Source organism: Neolamprologus multifasciatus, chromosome 13, assembly GCF_963576455.1.
Source record: "Neolamprologus multifasciatus chromosome 13, fNeoMul1.2, whole genome shotgun sequence".
Taxonomy (NCBI): Eukaryota; Metazoa; Chordata; class Actinopteri; order Cichliformes; family Cichlidae; genus Neolamprologus; species Neolamprologus multifasciatus.
This window is the reverse complement of record NC_140451.1, coordinates 3151451-3174929: the sequence shown is the minus strand read 5'-3', so window position 1 is coordinate 3174929 and position 23479 is coordinate 3151451. Positions and strand designations below refer to the sequence as shown.

Below are 23479 nucleotides of genomic sequence, written 5' to 3'. Positions count from 1 at the left end.
TAACATTTTGTAGTAACCCATGTGACTATATTTAGTAACAAAAATATAACATTTCTGTTATTTCAGTGCTGAGAGGGTTAAGAACTCATAAAGGCCCTCATTTGTCCAAAAACACCCCAAAATAACCAAAAAACATAAATAAAATCACTTTAAACAGCACGTTACATACAAACCTCTTAGTGCCCATTTACAACTGTTACACAGCAAGTACATAAGCAACAACTTGTCTGTTATTATTGCTTATGTTCAAATATTATTTACAACAAGGACGCCTCAGGTCTAGAATCAGTGAGTCTGTATGGGATTAAACACTTGGCTCTTTGTCATTTGTATATCATCCAAAACAGTTTTACATTTTTTACCTTAGATTTGAGATTAACAGACGAAATATCGCTCAAATTAAAATGCTTTTTATGACGAGTTATTTCCTTGAATTCTGTCCTCAGTAACTGTTGTGCAGTGCAAACAGATCACAGATTTGTATGATGCAGATGCAATTAAGAGATCGAGTTTGGGACACTTAAAGATTCTCCCTGATATTTATTCTCCAAATCTCTAAAATCCAGCATAAGTGATGAAGAGCATTCCTCCAAATCTTATTTAGTAGCGTAATGCAGGAGAGCACTGTCTAACTCAAAGGTCCAAAACCCCCCACGGGTGTTAAAATGGCTTGAGATCATGTGACTGTGGGTGAAATGTCACATGACTCACACACAGTAAGCCCTTGTGTCCACAGATGGAGTTACTGTGATTCTGGAAAAGACCACAACCATCAGGAAATGTTTCATCCCGGGTTAGATGTGATCCCTCTCCTCTTGTAAAAGTGTCAGATTCAACATCAATGCATTTTATACTGGAACGAGCTCCAGTTAAAGTTAAAGCTTCAGGTCTCCAGGTTCACATCTGCTCGATCACAATATTAGATCTAAGTATGCTATTTTCTATTTTTGACGTCCCGCTCTTTACAACCAGCTGCTTGCTGACCTGAGATCAGTTAAAGCTGTGCTCACTCAACACCTTTTAGTTACACAGGCCTTCACTCAGTGGGTGTTTTTATTTAACTTTTTTCTGCTTTTTTAAATGATATTTTGTGGTTCTCATTGTAAACGTACACGGGTTTTAGCACGTGTGCTGCATAAATAAAATTGCCATATATATCAACACAGGTAGTTTACATCCTGTTACAACTGAAAACATGTTATCTTAAGGTAACAGCATTTAAAGATCGCACTGACAAGCTGATGCAATGTGTCCAGTATCCCCAGTTTAATCATCTAAGAAGCATTGAGTGCAGTTACATGCAGAAGTCTCCTCTCAGACTCGTGGCTAATGTTGTTCTCAGCTTGCTACAGATCAAAAAAGATAAACAAGAATAACTCATATTCTGATCTCTGATTGTAGATTTGTACTGTTTTCAGTTCACATCTATTTCACTGTTACAATAAAGGAGAGTCCAGCAACTCTGTGACAATAACATACATTTTGATTCTAAAATGACCTCAAATGAACACAGCACGCAATTGATTTCTATTTATACAGAAAACACAAGAGGTCGCAGCTGACTCTAATAAACCCACTACAATTTTTCTGTGTACAGTAATTCAAATACTGATATATTAAAAGATCTACAGATATATGCACAGAATTCTGAGGAAAAACGTCAGTAGACTCGTTTTAAACTCACATTAAGTGGGGAAAATAACTTTGATCCACTTTAAAATGTAAGAAAAATGTTTTCAGTCGATGTCAACGTCTCATTTTTTAACATGTCCAGACATGGAAACTCATTCCAGGCTCCTGTCTGCTTATTAATATGTCATGAGACAGGTTTCTGACGTGGGCTGCTTCGGCACACTCGAGGTGTATAAAATGTGTATCGTCCTCTGAAGTTTCTCAGCAAATATCATGACAGAGTTTCTTCTCTACAACTTAGTCTACATATTGGATTCATTTCTTTAGGTTAGGCTAAAATAAACCAGACGCGTTTTTTTTACATGAACAATAAAGTTTTGTTTCTGATAAACATAAATAGTCACTGAAACCTTGATGAGATTCCTAACATGATTCCTCCAGATGTCATGTGTCATTATTTTGATAGTAAACTCATAAATTAGCTACGCGTCTCATGCTGACCAAGCACTGCAGTGAAAGCTCGGTCTGTAAGCTCAGCTCCCACAGGGCAGCAAGTTTATGTAACACTAAGAAACCTTAAATGACAGCAAGTTAAAATTGTTTCCATTTGTAATTTTTTTTAAATTTTTTAAACATAAAATGTGACTTCAGTTGCCTTTACAGACGTCTGAATGTAGAGTGGATTCCTCAGAGTGTCCATTACCAAGTTCTTCTTTGGTGGCCATCAAACTCAAAGTGCTTTGATTGGTCAGTAAGACTAGAAAAGCACTCTATAAACACCCGTCCATTTCCATCCTTTAATATTCTCATCTGTGTTTCTCTCTGCCTCACTCCTCTTCGCGTCTGCCTTTCACGCTCCCTCCTTGGGTCAGAGGTCAGCTATCAGCAGGTCCAGCAGCTCTCTGTAAGCTCAGTAGCTCTTTATAGATGTGATGAGGTGGAAAAACACAGTTTGAGTGTGTATGGGTTGGACCCATCTGAAATAAGAAATACACAAACAAATGCAAACTTAGCATAACAGCCTGACGGTAAATGAACTGTGATAAAGATGTAAGGGCAAAAGGTACGGGTTGGTTTTGATAAGGCTCCCTCCCTTGTATTTGCATTTAGCTGGAAAAGTGTGTGTGTGTGTGTGTGTGTGTGTGTGTGTGTGTGTGTGTGTGTGTGTGTGTGTGTGTATACCATTGTCGTCTGAGGACAATGGTCTAATTTCTGTCCACTATGAGATGAAGGAGAACAACAGCCTGATACCTGCAGGCCTGACAACAGCAGATGTATCACTGCTGTAACACCTGTAACATTCAGCAGTCGCCTCATTGTTCTGACACACAACAAAACTATTGACTACACTACACACTAACTACACACTAACTACACAAAATTTGCGTTAAATGTTGCAAATCTCTCACATCTCAAAACACGCCGTCACTCCTAAAACTTCCCCCTTCCTAAACAACTAAATGCCACGTTGCCATATCATTTTTTGATTGGTCGACATGGTACATTTTTCGACCAATAGGAAACGGGCTGGGGGGTTGGTGTTGTTTTTGCTCACAGGCTTTCGAGGTTTTCCTTATAAAACGCCGTTTTTACCGTTTCTTCCCGCAGTAAATATAAACAACGACAGTATTCAGGAAGAAAACCAAACATTGCAGATATTTTATCATAACTCTGGTTTTACGTGGCCGATCAACACAATTTAAAAACTGGTATAAAGTCCACACTTCTTCCATTAATTGTTCCGTCTGTCGTGCTCACATCTCCAATGGTTGTACACGTTGTCATTAACGTGGCTTCACTCCACATCAGCCGCTTTGCTAGCTAAAACACCGGTGCACTGCAAAACACTGCAAAACAGAATTGTTAAAGTTTTAATTTTAATTTCAATTCAGTATTTTTTTTGTGCGCAATGCAGATTTTCTGTGCGCAGAAACCGTGCCAGCAGTGCCCAATTGCGCATGCGCGCAGCTTAGAGAGAACATTGGTCTAAGAGCTCTTCATATTAAGAGAGCCATGCGCTGCTAAAAGGATAGTCTTAGCTCTTCACTTTACTATGGCAAGTGTCCTGGAGGACAGTTTAGGATCTGATGCCATGTAAATAAAATTACATTAATTTGAGGATGTGACAGTGCAGTATAAAATGTAAAGCATGGTTAGTACCGTATTTTCTGCACTATAAGGCACAGTTAAAATCCTTTAATTTTCTCGAAAATCAACAGTGTGTCTTATGTATGAATTCTGGTTGTGCTTACTGACCTCGAACCGATTTTATGTGGAACACGGCGCTCAGAAATCTGTCAAATATATTTTAGTACGACTTTGGTAGCTACGCAGCTGCACCGCTTGGATTGTCGCAGCATTACGGCTGCCTCGCGGGGTAATCTGGGTCCTAAACTCCGTCCACTTCAGGTCCCAAAGTCAAACGAACACTGTGGCATCACTGAGCATTAAAAACTGTCTAAATTCTTTCATCTTTAATAAAACGATCAGCGTTGCTGCTTTACCAGGTGTAACAATTAAGTTTAACATCCAGGCATCCATGAAAACAGGATTTATTACATTTAACAGAGTTAGAGGTTAGCAGGAAGTCCACAGTGCAGACTTTCATCCTCAAGGAATTAAACTAACATTAACTGTTTAAATTTCACAAAATAATTTTTACAAAATAATTTTTTCTACTTCAGATGTATTTTCCACCTCCACATTCAGGAATATTTGTGAAGTTCCCAGCATGAGACTGACAGAGTGGGCAGTGATGGATGTTTCTCTCATGGACTTACTGGGAATCCTAATCTGGTAGTGGTTGAGAACAGTAAGAACCTCCACAGCCTCTGTCTTACTGTCAAACTCCAACAAGCCGGAGATGGTCTTAGAAGAGGCTGAAAAAAAGAGACTGAACATTAAAAGGCAGGCGACGACCACATTCATGAGACTTCATCTGTTCAATCAAAGGTCTACTTACGTTTGGCATCAAACATCTTAAATTTGACAAAGCCAGGCAGATCATGCTCCGTGCACAGCTACAGAAACACAGACAGCAGCGTGTGAGCAGTTCTGCACTAGGCAACAATTAATTACAACTTATCAGCATTTGTTATACAATGTGGGAGTGGATTTCTTTATGGCAAAGACTACTCAAGAAATCAGGCTCAACTCAAGAGAGGATCTTTGGGCATTTAAGGATATCTTGTTAATTCAGAAAAACAGGGCAGTCTTCTTAATAAAAATGTGTTTTTTTGGAATTTCCAAGATAATAATCATATTATTTCAGGAAAAAACAAGACATTATGAAGTAGATGGATTACCCTTTGGATACATCTCTGTATGATAGGATAAAAAATGTTTTAGGGGTTTTGGAATACCTTTAAACAGTTCTTCACAGATACACAGAAAAGACGGTGAACAGACAGAAGTCCTTTACCCTCAGTAAATGATCCTGTGATATGCACGGAGGAACGTTATAGTAGTGCAACACTGCAGATGGAGGCTGGATGATGTTTTTGGAGGCTTGTCCGGCACTGCTAAAGCGATTGTTTCTGGTCATAGCAAAGTCCTTATAGCTGCTGCTGCCATCCTCTAACTCAAAAACCTGGCTGGGGATTACTGCGTGCTGCTTCGACACACTGCGAAAACCAAAAACATCAACTGTGTTACTTATCTTATCAAATCCATGCATAACAAATCTACTGATCATAAAATAGTCAAGATAATATACACAGAAGTAAAGAAGTATATGGTGCCAAATTGCCTCAGTGCGCTTTATGTTGTAAGATAAACACAAAAAAGAATAAAGAAAACCCCCCAACAATCATATGACCCACTATAAGCAAGCACTTTGGCGACAGTGGGAAGGAAAAACTCCCTTTTAACAGGAAGAAACCTCCGGCAGAACCAGGCTCTGGGAGGGTGGCCCTCTGCTACGACCGTCTGGGGGTGAGGGGAGGAAAACAGTGAGTAGAAGGATTTTAAATTTGACTTTGGAGATAACAGGATCAAATAATGAGAAGCCAGTATGGGCAAAATATGCTTTCTAGTCCTTTTCAGTAATCATGCAGCAGCATTCTGGATTAACTGAATTTTGGGGGGAATGTCTGATAATAATGAATTTGCGGAAGAGGATTAGGGTCACTGGAAAAAAAAGTGAGCACGTCAGAATTCAGACTTTTTTCTCAGAATTCTGGAAAAGAAGAAGAAAAAAAGATCCACTTTTTTTCCCAGTGGCTCTAATCCTCTTCCGTATGAATTACAGGATTCCAGCTTAGAAGTAATAAATGCATGAACTAGTTTTTCAGCGTCACTCTGAGACAGGATATTTCTAATTTTAGAGATGTTGCACAAATGGAAGAAAAGCAGTCTTGCATATTTGTTTAATATGTGCGTTGAAGGACATGTCCTGGTCAAAAATGACTCCAACGTTCCTCACAGTGTTACTGGAAATTTTAGCATACATTTACACTGCTATGCAGATGACACCCAGCTCTATCTGTCCATGAAGCCAGATAACACACACCAATGAGTTAAACTGCAGGAATGTCTTAAAGACAAAGACCTGGATGGCCGCTAACTTTCTGCTTCTTAATTCAGATCAAACTGAAGATGATGTCCTTGGGAGCATGGTGTCTAACCAGATGCTTACTTTGGATGGCATTACCTTGGTTATGCACGGATATGTCTTCTAATGATGCTGCCTAAGGGAAGCATGTATAATGTAAACAGAATTGGTCCTAGCACTGAACCCTGTGGAACTCCATAATTAACCTCAGTGTGTGAAGAGGACTCTCCATTTACATGCACAAACTGGAGTCTATTAGATAGATATGATACAAACCACTGCAGCACAGTACCTGTAATACCTACAGCATGTTCTAATCGCTCTAATAGGATATTATGGTCAACAGTATCGAATGCTGCACTAAGGTCAAGAAGGACAAGCACAGAGATGAGTCCACTGTCAGAGGCCATAAGAAGATCATTTGTAACCTTCACTAAAGCTGTTTCTGTGCTGTGATGAACTCTGAAACCTGACTGAAACTCTTCAAATAAACCATTCCTCTGCAGATGGTCTGTTAGCTGTTTGACAACTACTCTTTCAAGGATGTTTGATATGAAAGGAAGGTTGGAGATTGGCCTATAATTAGCTAAGACTGCTGGGTCTAGAGATGCTTTTTGAGTAAAGGTTTAACTACAGCCAGCTTGAAGGCCTGTGGTACATAGCCGATTATTAGAGATAGGTTGATCATATTTGAGATTGAATCTCGATCTTGGAAGTAAAGTGTATTATCAACACGTTATTAAAGATATGCACATCTTACCAGACATTCAGTCTTTTACCAAACACCTTAATGCTGTTGAGGTGTGTGATGGCCCTGTCCACAGCATACTCATCTCCCATCTCAACCAACGCTGTGCCAGGAACACTCTTCATAAACTTAACCTATAACAAGCACATAGATAACAGCTGTTCTAAAGAGGTACCATACATTGTGAAAGCAGTGTACATGTTTTACTGATGTAAACATTCCTTCATGTTAACCATTAGAAGACACAGTGTACATTAGAGGACTTTGGAAGGTTATCTAAAGTCAGGATATTTTACACTTGTGCTTTTTTGTGACATCAGAAAGTATATAGAATATAGCTATTCTGACTGTGTCACGAAATCAACATATTCTATGAGAACACTGAATGGGTTTGATGTTTGGGGAAGTTCTCTAAGTGTTACAGGAGCAGCAGAATCTATTCGTTATAAGGAAGCGATGAGCAGATCATGGAAATATTATTAACCCTCTCAAGGCAGGCGTTGCCGATTTGCAACAGTTAAAAACTAACAACCTGATTACCCCACATACATATTTTATGAGTTTTTTTTACTCAGAAGCACCACTGCAGGACTTGGTTGTGCATTAGCAACAAAAAGTTTCATTTGAGCCTGAGAGGGTTAAAGTGCTGGAAAGTGAACAGGAGGAGGCAGATAATTAAATCCTAAAGTTAAAATTTCAATTGTATGAGAAAACAATGTAAACAATCTCTGACATCACATTAAAAAAGGAGAATCAGACCTATGTTTGGTTTGGTTTGGTTTGCAGGGGTACATCACATGTCCTGACATTAAACAGAATTCAATGACACTAGTGACGGTAAATTTGATTCTTTTTACTGAATCGAGTTTTAATGAGTCACTCACCAAAGTGAATCGGGTTTTTTGAGTCATTTGATTCACTGAGTCAGTTGACCAGAGAGTGCAAAAATATTTACATTTTCACTCAAACTTAATTTGTTTCTCTTTTCATGTAAATCCTACTGCTAAGATGAATGATTCTAAAAGAAAACAACTATTTTATAGAGCAAAAAAGAGCAAAAACTTTTCTAAAATTAAGCAATTTCCTATCAAAATAGCTTAATAAACATTTATTTTGTGTATTTGTATTTTATTAGTATTTTCCTTAAATGTGTCAAATATATATTTTCTCATCTAAATGTCCACTGAGCTGTGAGCCAGGGGGCGGTAATGCGCCTTAACATTGGTTGCCAACCAAGAAGAAGAAGAAGCTGCGAGCCAGGAGGGAGGGGGTGAGTAGCTCAAATGTGCTGTTAGCATGTTAGCAGAGCGATGCTACTGTGAACCGAGGAGCTATTTTCTTGATGTGAGCTTCTACTCAGGGTTTTTTCTTCCAGTTCAGAGCAGAAATGCTTTTGTTAAGAAACTGGCTGTTGTTTTTTCCCCCCACAATTTTAATTATAAGCTAGATATATTTCTACTAATGTAATTAGTTTGCTAACAGCAACAGGGATGAGTCAGTGAGTCAGTTGGGCTTGTGAATCATGATTCACGAGTCAGTAAAGTGATTCTCGAGTATTGAACCAACATCACTAAATGACACACAGGTACATGAGTGGCAACAAGAAAATGGATAGTACATTTCTAAATAATGCAGTAGGTGTTGATGTACAGAGGTCTAATCCCATTCAATATACTGTCATTTACTTGTGAGTAGGACTGAAGGGCCAGGATATGATAGACACAAACACACAATTTCTGAGTTTGCTTCCACTCGAATCTTTTTATTGTTTTTGCTAGCTTTTCCCTTCCAGCACAATTTCTACAACCTAAATATTAATTAATTGTTAATAAAATTAACAGTTGTTCCCTTTGTTACTACAAAAACACGCCAAAGACACATGAAGAATACACAAACAAACACTTACCTTCTCAATGTTGCCGTAGAGGCAGAAGAGGTTGAAGATGCGGGTGCAGTTCATCTTGGATGGATGGAGGCCACTTACCATGGCAACAGAACTGGGGGCATGGCCAGAGTATGACGAGGATGACTGTGGTAGTGGATAAGACACCATGTCTGGAACGTCCAATGAGGTGAGCTTGTACCTGCTGTTGCCGGGCAGTGGCAGCAGGGGACATGGTGGACCTGGGAAGGCACACATCGAAACAGTCGCTGTCTTGCAAGAACAATGAAAAGCTGTCTGCACCAATCCAATTCTGAACCACTTCATGCAACGCAGGTGAATATGGCTACGTTCACTCTGCAGGTCTTGATGCTCAATTCCGATTTTTTGATCAAATCCGATTTTTTTGTCTGCTCGTTCACACTACAAATAAAATGCGACAGCAAACGTGCTCTAGTGTGAACGCTCAAAGCGGCCGCATGCGCAAAAGAAGACGTCACACACAACGCGCTCTGTTTAGACCCAGAGCAACAGTATTGTTTGACTGATGGACCTTAATATAAAGACTTCGGACTTCACGTTTCCCAATTTTTGCTTTAAGTTATTTTGTTATTTACATAATATTGTAAATAACCTAATAATGATCCTTATTGCTGTTTTAGAGGAGCGCTGCTTCAAAGGATAGTTACAGATTTCTGTCAGAATCTGCAGATTATACAGTACAAATAAAATGTTCACGTTTCTCCAACGTTGTCTTCCCAACAGTTTCACCGGATGGCCAGGAAGCGCTCGCGATGTCTTATCGGGCGCTTCTCAAGCGCTGATAATTGGCGTCTGTCTTGTGTCAGTGACGTAAAAGACGGATTTAATGCGACATGACCGTTCAAACAGCAGCTTTCTGAAACATCAGATATGTATCGGATTCAGCACCACATACGAAAGTGACCCAGATCGGATTTGAAAATATCGGATTTGTGCCGTTCACACTGTCACACCATGATCGGATATGGGTCACAGAGGGTCAAAAACATCGGATTTGATGCACTTTCGCCTGCAGTGTGAACGTAGCCTAAGTGAGCGCACACTCACAGCCAACATGTCATTGGCATGGAAGCTCTTTACTGTGAGCGATGAATCAAAGTACGCCAAAGTACACTGTGGGGTGACCACCACAACGACAAATGTACCAACAAAACTAATCAGACACTTAAATCACCGCCAACCAAGCAGCAACATAGGAAGACAACTGAAAATGAGAAAAGGATTGATGCCCTGTTATGACTTTGGATGATGTGCCCTAGTTTTGAGATGTGTCATCATCTCTGGATCAGTGTTGGCTTAGTGATGGTGATGTGGGAACGTCAGTCTGCTACATCAGATACAGGTATGGCTGATTGAAGGTATGCCTCTACAAGTGTGCACCCTCTGTTTGGCTGCCTTTTCCTTAGCTGTAGCCTGGATCTTGTTATAAAAGCAGTGACTGTATAACAAAAAGTTTCGGCCTGTCTCAGCAATGCAAAGCTTCCAGCTTCCAACATCAGCATAAAGAAGAGGAAGCCACTCTCATTGCTTAGTAATGACAACAACATTGTCACCCTTCAGACAGACATGTGTAGGTGCAAGGTTTTGCTAAACCAGAAAGACTATCATGAGAAGATTTTGTCACTGCTCAGTGACAAAAATACTTATGAGCCCAGGTAGTGGTCTCAGAAGAGGGTGATTGATTGTCTGAAACAGGAAGAACAGGGCGATGCTATTGACTGGACCTCATACCAAATGCTTTATCCTGGGGAGTCTACACCAAAGCTGTATGGTTTACTGAAGACATAAACAGGGTGCACCTTTAAGACCAATTGTCTGTATGATCAACTCTGTCCTCCGTTGGAGGTAGTTCGTAAGAGATTACAAGACGACCCTGACCTCAGCAAGAGGATCACTTTCAGCACCAACTACTGTAAGTACTACACCCAGAAACATGGGTGTGCCATGGGTTCCCAAGTTTCACCAATCGTGGCCAACTTATACATGGAAAAAGTCCAAAAGAAGCCTTTGTATCCTATCCTGGAACACCACAAAGTCACTGATTTTCAGCTATGTGGATGACACCTGGGTGAAAATCAAATCTCAGGACGTTCCACATTTAACGGATCACATTAACTTGGTGGACCAACAAATCAACTTCACCAGGGGGGATATGAAAAGTGGGAGGTTAGCCTTGTTAGACTGTGAGATTTCCATCAGTATTGGGGGACATCTAAAAACTGCCATGTACTGGAAACCTACGCATACGGATCAGTATCTAAGATTTGACTCTCATCATCCACTGGAGCACAAACTGGGTGTCATCAGGACGAGCGAACACCATCCCCACTGACACAGCAGCCAGGGAAGCAGAAGAACATCACATCAGGAAGGCCCTGAGTAAATGTGGTTATCCCAGCTGGACATTCGTCAAAGCTGGGAAAACTCCTAAAGAAAGCTCCAGCCGATCCAGGAGAGAAGGACAACCGCTGCCTAAGTGAAAACCTTTAGTAATCTCTTGTTTGTCAGAACTATCGGAACAGCTGAGGCGCATGTTCTCTAAACACTGCATCTCTGGCGTTACGTATTTAAAATACAAAATATGAGTAACTGTATTCCGTTACAGTTATTGTTTAAAAAGGTGATAATTAGAATACAGTTACTTTGTTGAAATAAATGGATTACACAGCGGTCTTTTCCTGTTTCATATGCTAGGCTATCCCCTCAATATCCCCTTTCTGTTTTTGGTAATTCCACGCATTGCCGGAAACCCAAACAAAACACGAAATAAGAGTCTCTAATGTAAGCGTCCTGTTAATGTTGGTGGCGTCAGTTACACAATGGACCCAGAGCCAGCGCAACGTGCCAGCAGTGCACAGGCAGGAATGCATTTCTAACTTGGAAATTCCAACACCACTTCACATTTAAAGAAGAAAGGGCTGAAGGGCGAAATCTGACCGTGCAAACTCTCTTTGCCAGCAACCAAGCTGCTCTCAGCGTCAAAAGACTCCAACCTAAAGAAACATCTGGAATTAAGTTATTTTTTAAAAACTAACGTTAGCCTACTGCAACTAACTTGTTTTAGTTGTGATAGCTGCCTGGGTTATGTACCACTTAAGTATCTTTGATGTACTATTGCTGTGTGATTTATTACTATTACTGAAGGCTACTCACCACCGAGCTAACATTGTTAGCTGCCGTTAGCTTAGGTCTACCTAGAAAAGAGCTGAGGAGAGCCCTGGATGGGCGTCACCTAGCAGCCACTGTGCAGAAGCCACAGAGGGCTGTAGTGACGAGCCTGCAGGCTCCACCGAGCCTCGGGCCCAGAAACCCAAAGGCCATCCACACCCCAGACGGGGCCCGACAGACCATGGAGTCTGGGAGTGAGCCACTACATACCTGAGCACCCAGCCCTGGACACCAAGAACCAGCCACCAGCGGGTGGGGGCACCAGCCACTGAAAGGGAGTGTGGTGAGGGGAAATATGTTCTGAGAGAGGTGGAGTCTAAGACCCGACCTGACATATAGACACAAACATGCATTCCCACCCTCATCCAACATAGAGACACACAGAACTGTATGCAGTACACATGCTCACACTCCTCATACAAACACTATACTCCCGGGTCGAGGCACCAGCACCCCCGGAGTGGCAATCCACCCCCAGACCCAGGAGATGGTTCCCTTTATTCTGGGGTGGAGACGAACAGACTGCCCCCTGCATCAGCAGGGAAGCCCACCAGCTCAGACCTGATCAGACGTTGAAACCAAGCACACCATTGTTTTTCTTGTGACATTACCAATAAGTCTGATGTGTCACATGACCCTCTTCCTATTGGAAAAACAAAAGTTGTATCCAAGATGGCCGACTTCTAAATGGCCACCATGGTCACCACCCATCTTGAGGAGTTTGCCCCCTGAGCTCCAGGTTTTGTGCCAAAAAATGATCGTCTGCAAGAAAGTGATCACCGTCCGCGGGAGCGCGCACAGCTGCTTAAAGCTGTGGCGTCCAGATTACTTTCAGCTACTTGAAAAACAGTAACGTGACCGCATTTTCTTGTTAGTAACGGTAACGCCGTTGTAGCAATAGAAATAGTAATTAGTTAGATTACTCGTTACTGAAAAAAGTAACGCCGTTATTCCCATCACTGCTTTTAAATACTCTAGGAACAACAAGTAGGCCTGCAGAGCGGGAGCGAAGTGCTCTAATAGGGTGATATGGTACTACAAGGTCATTAAGATAAGATGGGGCCTGATTATTTAAGACCTTGTATGTGAGGAGCAGGATTTTGAATTCTGGATTTAACAGGAAGCCAAAGCAGGAGAAATATGCTCTCTCTTTCTAGTCCCTGTCAGGACTCTTGCTGCAGCATTTTGGATTAACTGAAGGCTTTTCAGTGAGTTTTTTGGACATCCTGATAATAATGAATTGCAGTAGTCTAGCCTGGAAGTAATAAATGCATGAACTAGTTTTTCAGCGTCACTCTGAGACAGGATATTTCTAATTTTATATGTGTATATAAGAATATATTACGGCTTTACAGGATTTGTAAATCATCACGTTCTGGGGTTTCTTTTGTTTTTTTACATTTTACACAGTGTTCCAACTTTTTTAGCCCTGTGGACGTATCGACATAGTGGGAGTCCAAAACAGGTAGATTTCGAAGCATCAAAGAGAGAAAGCAGGTCACTGTTGCCATGTGCTTTGCCAAGAACTTCACAACAGTCGAAAGGAAGAACTCATTGTAAACACAAAAAGCTGTCTTCAGCAGAACCAGGTCAGACACCTGACAGATGACAGAAAGACAAAACATCAACTACGAGAGAAAGAAGGCAAAGAGTTAACCGAGTGTCTTTTTTTGCCATCAAATGAGTTTTTATTTTCTATTTAATTGTGATTATTCCTGTCTTTGTACTGTGCGTTGTGTCTTCATGCTTGTGAAAAATCCTTACTTACCATAACCATTATCACTGTAGGACGATGGGTGTTCACCTAAAATGGCCTGTCTCTGTCTTCCCTTTCCACGGTCTGAAATACATACAAATACAGATAACACAAACAAATTATGTGAATGCGAGAAGATTTTACATATACTGATTTAAATGACATTAAAGAACACTTGGAAAGTGTTTCATTCATTCACTGAATCGTTAGAGATCTGTTAGTACCAATCAAATGGTCCATTAAGGCCCAATGCTTGAACAGGCTGGGTCTGACTGTCTGACTGAGCCTATGTTTGGCAGTGCTTATGTGCTCCCAGATCTCAGCGATTAACTTGATGATTAAAGTCTTAATCTGTGACAAATAAATAATACTGTTTGACAGACGGTCACAAAGTAAACAAACACAACCAGAAGACAAGAGAAAGTGTCCTCCACTAATCAGAAGGCTGACAGTTCAGTTCCCAGCTCCAAACAAGCAAGTTAATCCTAAAAACGGAAACACAGGAGGTTAACAACAAGGTGGGAACCATAATTCAAGAACAGGAAGGCCAGATTAGAAACCACAATCAGAATCTAAAAGAGTCGAGTTTCAGATGAAACCCAAATAAATGCACCAGAATGATGAAAATAGTAAAGAATTCAAAAGAAATGAAGTGTACCACAGCATCTATCAGACATGGTGGAAGGCAGCAGTGAATGACTGCCAGAGGAACAGGCACCGGCGTTTATTGATGATGTGTCTGCTGGTAAAAGTCTGACTGCATGGAGCTAGAGTCTCTGCTCAGGTTCAGTCAAATTAATCTACACAGTGCTTCACAGTACAAATGGATCCTGCCAAAGAAACCCAAGAGTGTCTCCAAGCAAAGACGTGGGAAACCTTTCAGTGGTCAAGTCAGTCACCTGATCTCCACCCGACAGAGCGTGCTTTCAGTTACTGAAGGAAAAGAGACCAACAAACAAGCAGCAGCTGAAGTCGGCTGCTCCAAAGGCCTCGCGGAGCGTCTACAGGTAGGACACGGTATTTTGGATTCTTGACTATATCTTTAAAAATCAGAGCCAGTTATTAACAGTGCTACATTTAAAATGATGCAATGTTGCAATTTTGAGTTTGATCAATCACGACTCACATCTGGAGCATTCATGAAATGCAGGATTTACAGTTCGACTAAAAGGCCTCCTGTTTCTTCCAGTGTTCACATTCCTGCAGAAACATCACAGAGGAAATCTGTTTCCTCCATCTGTGTTTATTGTAGGATTCATTTGGAACTGAGGGGTAGCTTCTATCAGATACTGTGCCCATGAAAGAGAACGACACACAGTCCTGCAGAGCCCTACGGCCACGGCAGATGTTGCTAATAGCTGAGATCTGAGACACTAACACACAGAGTCACTGAAATATTGCCCTGGCTTTCCCAAATATCACATTATATTACAGTATTATAATAAATATCATTATGACATTTTCTTGGACTGGGAATAACACAGACAACTAAGAATGCTGGTGCTTCACATGGTCAGTTTTTAATACATCAGATAAACTCTCAGTTTTAACACGAGCACAACAAGCATGCTCAGCAGCAGACTACATGTGAAGGTTATTAATGTCCTTTATGTGCCTTCATTGTGTTTCCGGTTGAGTTGAGTTGGCCAAATTAAAACGGTCATGCTTTGCACATGACAACTCATGAGAAAGACGATTTTAACGATGCCATCTGTCATGCAGAGATCAGAATTTCAAAAGAAAAAGATCAGAAATGCCTGCCCTGAAGAAACGTGAGGTGATGAGCACCTGCTGATTTTCTACAGTAGTTTTTTGTGTGTGTTTGTGCACATTTATTTCTATGTAATTAATCCCAGCTGCTCCCAAAAAATAACAACAAAACTACTACTGGTGGTAATGGAGGTGAAAAAATAAGAAAAACAGTTTTGTGGTGGTTTTATTCAGAGAAAAGCAGGAAAAACGATACAACAACATGTGAACAGAGATAAGAAAGAGACAGTACCTGTGAGGCATCAAGCTTTCTCTTTTTTCTCCCTCAGCACAAAAGAACATCAACCTGCATTACATTATCATCACAATGATAAAAACATGACCATTATCAAAACAGAACGAGTCACTCAGCATTACATCCTGTACATGTTGGAGGCACACTGACATGACACAGACTTTCTGCCAGGATAGCGTCTAATCACAACACGTCTGTGTGCAGTGCTGTGTATCAATCCCTGTGTCACATGGCTGAAATATACACCCACTCAGGATAGTGGAGACAAACTGGACTCCATTTCAGTGACTCAAACTGGGATGACACAACCAGTTTTACGTTTACTTTCCACATGAGGTCAGGTAGGTTTGGATATGTATATATGTTTGTTTGTTTTCCATGAATAAATGAAATCATCGTTTTATATCTGCTGCATTTTTGTCAACGGCTAAAATCTGAAACGTTCCAGTGAAGTCAAGTAGGTGACAAACAGTTTTTCATTACACTGTAGAAATCAAAGCGTTCACAGGACTGTGACCTATCAGATCATTAAAGCAACGCTTCATTGCAACTTTCCTTTGATCTAAAGAATAAATTCTCAGCTCCCAGATGGTGTTAAATGTATCATATAACTATTTTTGTATTCTGGCAAGAATTCAACAGTAAAATACTCTTTTTGCTTTTCCCTGCTGAGCTTAGCAGAATTAGATCGTTTCGTTTTGCCTGCTTGTGTGTTAAAGTATCTGCTATGATGATAATGAGCTCGGTGACCCTGACTGCATGAGTTTGGGTTGTCTGACAACAGGCAAAGACGTTGTGAGAGGATCTGTAGTTGACGAGCCAAAACAAACCAGAACATCCGACTGTATGATTGCAGCTTATGTATGTTTATGATGTCTGTACCCAAACGCACATCGTCACCCCTTCACCTGCTGATGTTTTGTTCTCTGTTTGCTTTGCTAAATGTTCAGCTTACATTATTTGCACATCGCCCAAACGTAACATAAGATTCACCCAAATTTCTGTCTGTGATTGAATTTTGTTCTAAATACGGCATGAAGAATTTTTTTAAAGTGGCGCTAGCGACAACAAAAATAGATGGTACTGCCATTTTTATAGAGTAAAGCTGCTTTTGTTGTACCCTGCTTCACAGCAGGGGGCTACATTTTGATTTGACACTGGATGCTTTTCCTGATGCAGCTCTCCAACGGAGTTGCACCTCCTCCCAAGATAGAGGATCCCCTGGATGCTAATCACTGTGCTATGATCCAGTTTCTTTCATGGACAGTATGTTTTTACAATCGTGTGATCTCACCATAGCGAATCAAAGCAAACCCCTTCGACATCATGTCCTCTTTATGGTCGATTAATAGTAGCAGCAGTTATTGGATGAATGGACTCCGCAGAAGGGGATTCTCAACATGCATCAGACACCATCTACATGGGAGTGAAGCTGTTAATAATTCTCCCAGATTTGGTCTGAATACAAAACGAAGAACGTCAAGAGACGTTTTCACCTGTGGTCTCAGGTGAGCCGAGAATGGTCTCTGCAGCGCATTAATTACACAGGATGTGAGGACAAGCGGTCAACAGTCATTAAGCTTAGGTGTGCGGTTCATTAAGTGCAGTTTGTAGACACAAATCAAACATGCAAAGTGTCCGTAGCCTCATTTGTCTGTGGCTGCTACAGGTTGTTGTTTAACGAGAGGACTACGCTGTGGTCAGACCTTCCAGTGCAGAGCATAGAGCAGCTCTAGCATCTTCTCAGGTGGGACAACGGACAAACTATTGATACAGTAGAATACCTTTGGCAGGCATGTATTCCAACAGCTATCAATACCCACAGAGGCGTTCACAAGAACACGTCGGGGACTGACTTTTCTATTCACCCAAAAACTCTGCAGGAACAAAATGATGAACGTGCAGAACATGGAGGAGTGAAAGCAGCAGAGTGTGACGGGGTGATGGGAATGCACACTGGCACAGAGAAGCAGAGGAAGTCCGAGACGAATGACGCTGAGGTCAAAGATGCACTCAGCTGTCTGTGGATGAAAGGTAGATGGAGCTCACTGTGTGGATGTATGGTTAAACGTGACTTAGTGTCTAAAGTGGTGATCATTTCATCTCACTATTATTTTATATTATTGTTCTGTTTATTTTTATCCTGCTGCTAAACTAATTTCCCCTCGTGGGACAATAAAGAAATGAACTGAATTTAAAGCAGAAAAGTATGACATCGGTATCAGTCCACTTCCATTTCCATAAGGTTAATAACCTCGTGCTAAACGCAGCTACTAAAGTAAAAGGTACAAGTAATATGTAGGTCAGTCTATGAGCCATAGCTATATGCTCTCCTCTGGTAACGTACTCTTTGGCAACATCAACCACTTCCCCCTATGCAGCCAGGGCGACCTTGTTTGGTGACGGGTAGTTTGACCATATCTATGAATGGCTCTGTTAGTGAGAAGCAACAAAACCTGTGTCTGATGAGCAGGTTTATTTTATCAGCAGTGCAGGAAAAGAACTCTGTGCTGCTTCCAGCTGCTCCCTTATCACACGAGGACGCCACAGAGGCAACTTTGCATGTTTGATTTGAGTTTTCAGTGGGCGCTCTTCCTGACATCACCTCTCCTTCTCGAACCAAACAGGGGATCAGAGTTTCAGACAACTGATGTTCTGGGTTCCTTAATGTGCTGGTGGTTCTCCTCGGAACACTGCAGCTTGAAACACTGTTGCATTTTCTCACGAGCACAACTAACAAAGGGATGCACAGTCACTGATATAAAGATAAAAATAAGAGATAAAACATTTTAAAACATGATTTGTTTGATCATCTAAAAATGTATTATAGATAATACTTCATATTTATGTGAATCTTCCCCACAGTGCCTCATTTAGAGAAGGTCCAAAGCAGTCTCCCAGTGACGGTTTACTGTAGCAGTCATGTTTAAATACAGTCTCCCTCAAACACACTGACATAAGTGTATATATATAAAAATAACGTTCACTAGCTGGGCCCACGTCCTCATTTGAGGTTTGACAGCGTTTCAGTAGATAATGGTGAATGGCTTGGCCATGAATTGAGCTGTGTTTTGGGGAAGGCCTCAGAGGAGACTGGCGGCTCATCGTGTACTAAATAGAAGTTAAAGAATTGAACAGGGGAGGGAGGGGCGTGTAAACGAGAACGAACAGCTTGGAGAACTGGGGGAACACATGATGAGAACCAGAAGGAGCGTGTTTGGAGGCGTGGTCCCACTCCTGAAATTCAGATACTATAACTTCTATCAAAGGAACACAAATTCACTCGTGTAGGTGCTGGATGGTGGAAATGATTAAAGCAGCACAAGAAAAGAGCAGCTAGTACGGAGGGAATAGAAAGCAAACTGAGCAGTAAAGATACTAGCAACCACTATTGTGGAAGCTAAAGGGGTAAATAAACAAATAAATACATTTTCAGACTCCACCAGAGACCCCAACACACCCCAAGTATCACTGGTGACTTGCCCCAGTCTGTGTCAATGCAGTGCACCCCCATGAAATCATATAACACAGCAGATAAAACTAAACAGAGTTGGGACCAGTTCATCACAAAAACAATCGTTTAATGAATCATTTTAAAACAAGGCTGTTTAAGGTTGTATTAGGCAAACTCAAATATTTAATGGTCGTTAATGGCACCTCGGGGAGGTCAGAGTCTCACCAAGACTGTAACAAATAATAAATGAAGCTCTGTGGATATCAAAAGAACATTTCACGGTGAATCTGATACTCTGGGCAGCAGCTGTTAATGTTGCCATAGACCAAAGCTGGGGCTGTGAGCTTACCGCTTTCAGATGTCGGCAATTTTTAATCAGTGCTGTCTGAAAAAAAAACAACAGTTTTTTTTGAATTGAGTGAATTCAGGATGAACTGACTCCAACATCAGTCTCATCACACAGGTTCAGATAACGTAGCTATGGAGCACACGGGACTGCGATCACACAACACACTCATGCAGTAATACAACGTAACAACTTTTGGCTTTAAACAAGTCACTGATACATAGTAATTATCTTTCTATCAAAATATACAAATCAAGGAAAATTAGATGGCTAAACGTAGAGCTCCCGATTAAAGCTGTCACAATATACTGACGTTCACAGTTGGTATTTCTTAGTTTGCAGATTCGTGTACCTTTGCTGGTTGGCTGATAGCAGAACCAGGCCGTGTGATTGACGGCGAGTCAGCACTTTTTCACCTGTTTGATTCTTTCCACCAAGAATTCAAAGGCTTCAACAGTTAACTGTCTCAGACCAAAGAGGCTTTCTTTGGTAAGAGCATGTTCATGCTAGCTAACCTAAATCCTTGGTAGTTCTCGAGTTACATAACTGTTCACGTTAATGCTGATTTAGAGTCTTTTAGCCTCATTTGAGATTCGCTATTTAATAGAGGTGGGAATCACCATGCATCCCACGATACGATATTATCACAATACTTAACGCACGATACGATATTATTGCAACTTTTTAAAAATATTTTGCGATATTCAGATTCTGTACATAAAGGTAAACTTTATCAATCATCATTTTCTCTAATATCAAAGTCTCACACTCAGTCTTTCTCTCATTTCAGTTTGATTGTTGACAAACTGAACGGTTTGTATTACAGTCTAGTCCAACTTAACTGAATCAACCATCTGGTACAATTATAGCTATTCTGAACTATGCAGTTTATGAAAACTATGCAGCCCCTTCAGCAACTGAAGAATTTGAAAGTAAATTAAAACAAAATATAATTTTACATTAAATAAAAACGTTTTAAACTTAATTAAAATAAAACTTGTCTTAAATTAAAATAAATAAACTGTCACATTTGGACAGTGAAGGAATGTCAGGATTCTTGCTCAGAAAAAGGATCAACATGCTCTGAAGTCAGAGCACAAAAACCTTTTTTGTAACAAAGTATCGATTTCTGCTGTCCCTGTATCCATACATTATTAGCAAACAAAATATCACCATACTACACAGTATCCATTTCTCCCCCCACCCCTACTATTTAACGTTTCATATTTGAGGATCTGCAATAACACCAACACTGCTTTTTTAACTAAATGGCAAATTTAGACACTTGAACCCAGATGTGCAGGAAGCTGACACGCCTCCTCACAGCACCACATGTCTATCTACCAGAATATTTAGCTGTCATCTGAACAGCTACTGTATCTGCTTCTCTCTGTTTTTCACACCTGTAACAGCCAATGAAATTCTCAATTTAGTGTTCTGTCTTAATTATAAGCAACATTGTAAAGACAGTTCTTAGTTTAGCGTTTTGGATACCATTTTTGCAGTAAGGTGTCATTAAAAATCTGATATTGTGACAGCTCCAATTCAGACAAAATAAAGTAACAGAGAGCAGAGTTTTGATATTCATAATGTAGAATCACATAGCCAGAGACTCAACTTATTACCTAATAAGGTGTTTTCATCAGATTTTGAAGAAGAAACAAGGATTTGATTTCACTTGTTATGTCGATGTTTGGTAAAAATATGCAAGATTGCTATAAAAAAGCAACACTGAAAGTTAAATCTAATATGTCGAGGCTCTGGAGAACAAAAGACGTCAGGCTATGTGAGACTACTTCTGCAGACAAAAAGGAGATTAAGAACACAGGGTAAGATAGGTGGAGGCAGTGCTATCCTGCAGCGAGTGGCAGGGAAGGTGGCTCCTGGGCATGTTGAAGCAGCAGCTGCATGGCGGTCAGCAGGAGTGAGATCCATCTCTTTTTCTCCCTCTCTTTCTCTCTTTGCTGGGTTGCAAAGGTGTAGATGGAAGAAAGTTGCTGTGCATGGCCAGCCTGACGTTCTCTGCTCTCTCACTGTCCCTCAATGTGTCTCTCTCTCTTTCCCCACAGTAGGCAGAGGTGCAAGATTGTCAGAGGTCGGAAATTGGCTGATATGAGAGTGTTTTGATTGGAGATGTAGAGGCAGGAGGCGTAGGAGTCTCGGTGTGATGGAGAACTATGTTCCGGGACAATTTTCAGGACTACACTGAATCCACAGTCAGAAATGGGCAAATAACAACTGAAGATTTGATTCACAAATCACTAAAAGGTTTCCTAAAAGAGCTGTAGCGAAGGTGAGTATGTCCCCACAGAGAATTCATGCTGAAAACAGTCCTACCTTCAACATTACAGCATCTCAAGTATTGCAAAAAGACAGGAGCAGCTCAAACAGTCGACCTGTCTGAGTCTGACTGTACAACTGAAGTTAAAAGGGAGACTTTGACCTACCTCGTCTGACCAGGTATGGTTTCGTGTAGTCCCAGCTCTCGTTGTCATTCTTAATAACATTCAGACGCGTTGGCTGTTGAAAAGAAAGATGAAAAAAAAAAAGATTCAGGATCTAGCTGGATGGATCTGTGATACCAAGGAGAAAACTCCAAACACTGCAGTGCATCAACAGTTTATGAGTTTGTCACATATTTGTGTACCTGTACAGTCATTTCATGACAAAGTGCATAAAAAAAGAAATTAACCAATTTAATTTATTCATTTAAATTCTAAAATGTATTTTGAAATGTGCAAAATTTAAAAGTAACATTCGAGATTTAGTTCTGCTGTGTGTATTCATCCTACGAGTAAGGATGTTACTGGTTATACTGAGAGTCCAAACAGGTTCAGTGCACTTGATTTGTTTGCCATATAAAACTAACTTTGGTAGAAAGTAGATTTAACACATTCTGAGTATCGTTTGTCGCAGGAAACCTTGCAGTCAGGGTAAAGCAGTGCTGTCTACATGGCACAAAAACACTGTGGATGCTGCTGATGTTTCTCTTACCCTTGCATATTCAATCTTTAGTGTACAGCAACCTGCATAGATGTCAGCTCCATTCAGAGCTGCTTTCGCCTTCTGAGCACACTGAACTGACTCAAATCTGGAGAAGCTTGGTTAAGGAGAGGACGTTCAAACACAGAGATATAAATGACATACATTTACAGATGCTTATCCATAGCTACATTCAATAATCGCAATGAAACCACATAGAAACATTATTCCTTCCTCTGCATCTTCCTCACTCTTGTTGGGACTGTGGTTAATCCTGCACTTCTCCATGGCTGGTGCTGGCAACAGCAGCCTTTTGTGACTGTGAGGGCTTGTTACTAGTTTGGTTTGACTGTTGACCGTGCAGCAGACCAGACAGCTAACCTGCCGGTTAATTAGACACATTTTGCTGCATTTATTTGTTGTTTCTTTCTCCTTTTCCGGCTTTTCAGCTCCACCTTTTTCAAAATACACTCCGTTCTACAAGTTGTGTGAGTGCACAGCAAAGGTAGGTACTGTTACACAGTGTCAGTAATGGAGATGAAAGAATGGGCTGCTGTAGCATCTAGGGCCGGTGTGCACCATCCCTTCAATTTACACATCTGACCAAAAGTGTATCACCCCACTGGTCAAATGTCCAGTATGCCAGATTACCGGCCCAGCCTATCCAAGCTAAAACCTATCCAGGGTGGTATCCTCAAGGACTCTGAGCACGCCCGCTCTCGTCTGATCTGGGAAGCTAAGCAGGGTTGGGGCTGGTTAGTGCTTGGATGGGAGACCACCTGGGAATACCAGGTGTTGTAAGCTTGGGTGGAGCAGGTCATCTACTGATTGGAAGGTTGGTGGTTCGATCCCTGGTTCGCCCTAGTCTGCAAGCCAAATACCCCTGGGCAAGATACTAACCCTAAGTTGCTC

The 23479-nt window shown here is 40.9% G+C and overlaps 1 protein-coding gene and 1 long non-coding RNA gene across 2 annotated transcripts in view; one reads left to right on the top strand and one right to left on the bottom strand.

The window, feature by feature from the left end:
* Positions 1–831: 831 nt before the first annotated feature.
* LOC146504818 (heterogeneous nuclear ribonucleoprotein L-like) overlaps positions 832–23479 on the bottom strand; it is a 45451-nt gene continuing 22803 nt past the window's right edge. The window contains exons 6-14 of the mRNA XM_085181872.1: positions 22580–22676; positions 22033–22105; positions 13793–13864; positions 8839–9056; positions 6945–7066; positions 5054–5255; positions 4595–4652; positions 4413–4511; positions 832–2609 (exon numbers count right to left, since the gene is read on the bottom strand). Coding sequence (XP_085037998.1) covers positions 2554–2609; positions 4413–4511; positions 4595–4652; positions 5054–5255; positions 6945–7066; positions 8839–9056; positions 13793–13864; positions 22033–22105; positions 22580–22676 — 997 coding nt within the window. The 3' untranslated portion in view covers positions 832–2553. The remainder of the gene's footprint in view (positions 2610–4412; positions 4512–4594; positions 4653–5053; positions 5256–6944; positions 7067–8838; positions 9057–13792; positions 13865–22032; positions 22106–22579; positions 22677–23479) is intronic.
* LOC146504819 (uncharacterized) lies at positions 12870–17661 on the top strand. Its single transcript, XR_014877446.1, has 2 exons — positions 12870–13472; positions 13519–17661. It is a non-coding gene; the product is annotated as an uncharacterized LOC146504819 (long non-coding RNA).